This window comes from Frankliniella occidentalis, unplaced genomic scaffold (assembly GCF_000697945.3).
Source record: "Frankliniella occidentalis isolate FOCC.00 unplaced genomic scaffold, Focc_3.1 Scaffold17, whole genome shotgun sequence".
NCBI lineage: Eukaryota > Metazoa > Arthropoda > Insecta > Thysanoptera > Thripidae > Frankliniella > Frankliniella occidentalis.
The window spans coordinates 1,553,182-1,554,810 of record NW_026267147.1 but is presented as its reverse complement, the minus strand read 5'-3'; the positions used below and the strand labels follow the sequence as shown (position 1 = coordinate 1,554,810).

Below are 1,629 nucleotides of genomic sequence, written 5' to 3'. Positions count from 1 at the left end.
TGCGTCGAATCTCACCTCGTACATCCACTCTGCGCGAGCTACAATAAGAGATGAACGCGCAAAGGCCACCCGCCTTCGGACAACCCAGCAACTGACACACGGGGTGGAACACAAGCCTGTCTGTAAGCCGGGCCCAGCGTCAATCTTGTGTGCGAAACGCAGGGTGCTGCTGTTGTCAGCTGACTGAAGTCTCAGAGGTCCTGCTGGGCGAAAGGGAGAGTACAGAGGCGGGGCGGGAGGGGGCGGGGGATGCCAAAGGCATGCACGAGGTGTCAAGGTGACACTGACACACACACACGGCCCGTAAATTTAGCAGCTCTGCTCCGTGCTCGTGTTCGGCACCCAGCTCGCATCCTCGGCCCCGTGATCGCTTCCTCGGCTCCGTGCTGCCGTCCCCGACTCCGTGCTCCCGTCGTCGACTCCGTGCGTTCGCGGATTGGATTCACAACCTCAATTCCACAAATACCCCTGGTGGAGCGGCGGGGTGCGGGGGGCGGGGCGGCCGCAAATACGCTGAGGCTGAGCCAGCCGGTGTGGCGGCGGGGCGGGGCGGGGCGGGCGTCAGCCGAGACAGCTCCGCCACCGCGACCGGTGATAGTAATAATAACAACAATAACTCATCTCAGTTTTGCCCTCGCCCGCTCATGTCAACGTCGACAGCGTTGGCAGCGGGGCTGTCAACAGGTGGACGCCTCCCGCGCGCACGCCCCACACTTGGACGGGGAGGGACTTCCCTGCCGCGCCCTTGCCACGAACGTTCGTGCCGCACGCACCGTGCCGGACGGGCGACACACTGCGACGTGGCGTGCTCTTGGTGACGATAATCGCCGACGACAGCCGGGTCGTGCGTCTGAAGAATCGCGGGCGACTTTCCGCCACCTGCTGGACAGGGCGTTCGGACGCAGCCCGTCGGGGAAGTCCGCCCCCCGTGGCTGCCGTGGGGTGGCACCGCGGAAGGGGTCGCGGGTCGAGGGGTCACCTACCGTGGTGGTCAGGTGGGTGGACGGGCTGGCGGGCTCGGGGGAGAGTCGGCTCTCGCGTTGGCGCGCTGCGGGGCGTGTGACTCGCGGCAGGTTTCGTCTCGGCGCTGTGCTCGCGACGGCGTGGCTCCGTGAACTGAACTGACTCTGACTGGCCGGGGCCGGGCGGGCCGCGGCTTGGCTCGGGCTCGGCTCCGCTGGCTGGGCGGGCCACGGCCCGGCGGGGGGACGGGCGGGACGGACGGGCTGCTCGGCCTGCTGCTCGGCCCGCACCGGCCGGCCGCACGACCACGACCGAACCAGGAAGAGGCGACAGGACGGACACCGGCGATAGAGAGGAGGAGGACGACGCGACGGCGACGACCGACACCGGCAGGGATAGGTCGAAGGTCGAGAAGAGAGGCAGGAGGAGGGGAAGGGCGAGATGGTGTCGCCACGACGAAGTACCGTACGGGCTAACAACAAACACCAGCATCACCCACAATGTTTGCAGGTTGTCGCTGACTTTATGAGAAGGGTGCCTTGGAATAATTCCGTTTGCCACCCATATCGAAGACAGGCGACAAAGGGAAGACGTTTAGACGGTGAGGTTTTCTCTCCTTGGCCCCCAAAACAAGTCCAGCAGGCGGGACGGTCCTAGGTTCAAACG

At 65.6% G+C, this 1,629-nt stretch overlaps 1 protein-coding gene across 4 annotated transcripts in view; it reads right to left on the bottom strand.

Moving 5' to 3' along the window:
• Positions 1-1,154, bottom strand: part of LOC113204818 (superoxide dismutase [Cu-Zn]-like) — a 30,603-nt gene extending 29,449 nt beyond the window's left edge. The window contains exon 1 of one of the 4 annotated variants that reach the window (XM_026420140.2): positions 984-1,154. Coding sequence is in view for 2 of the 4 variants with exons in the window: in XM_026420141.2 (XP_026275926.2) it covers positions 16-24 (9 nt within the window). In the remaining 2 variants the exon portion in view is untranslated. Of the gene's footprint in view, positions 1-15; positions 140-983 lie in introns of those variants that run through there. The other 3 variants (XM_026420142.2, XM_026420141.2, XM_026420139.2) reach the window with 3 other exon arrangements.
• Between the last annotated feature and the right edge of the window lie 475 nt (positions 1,155-1,629).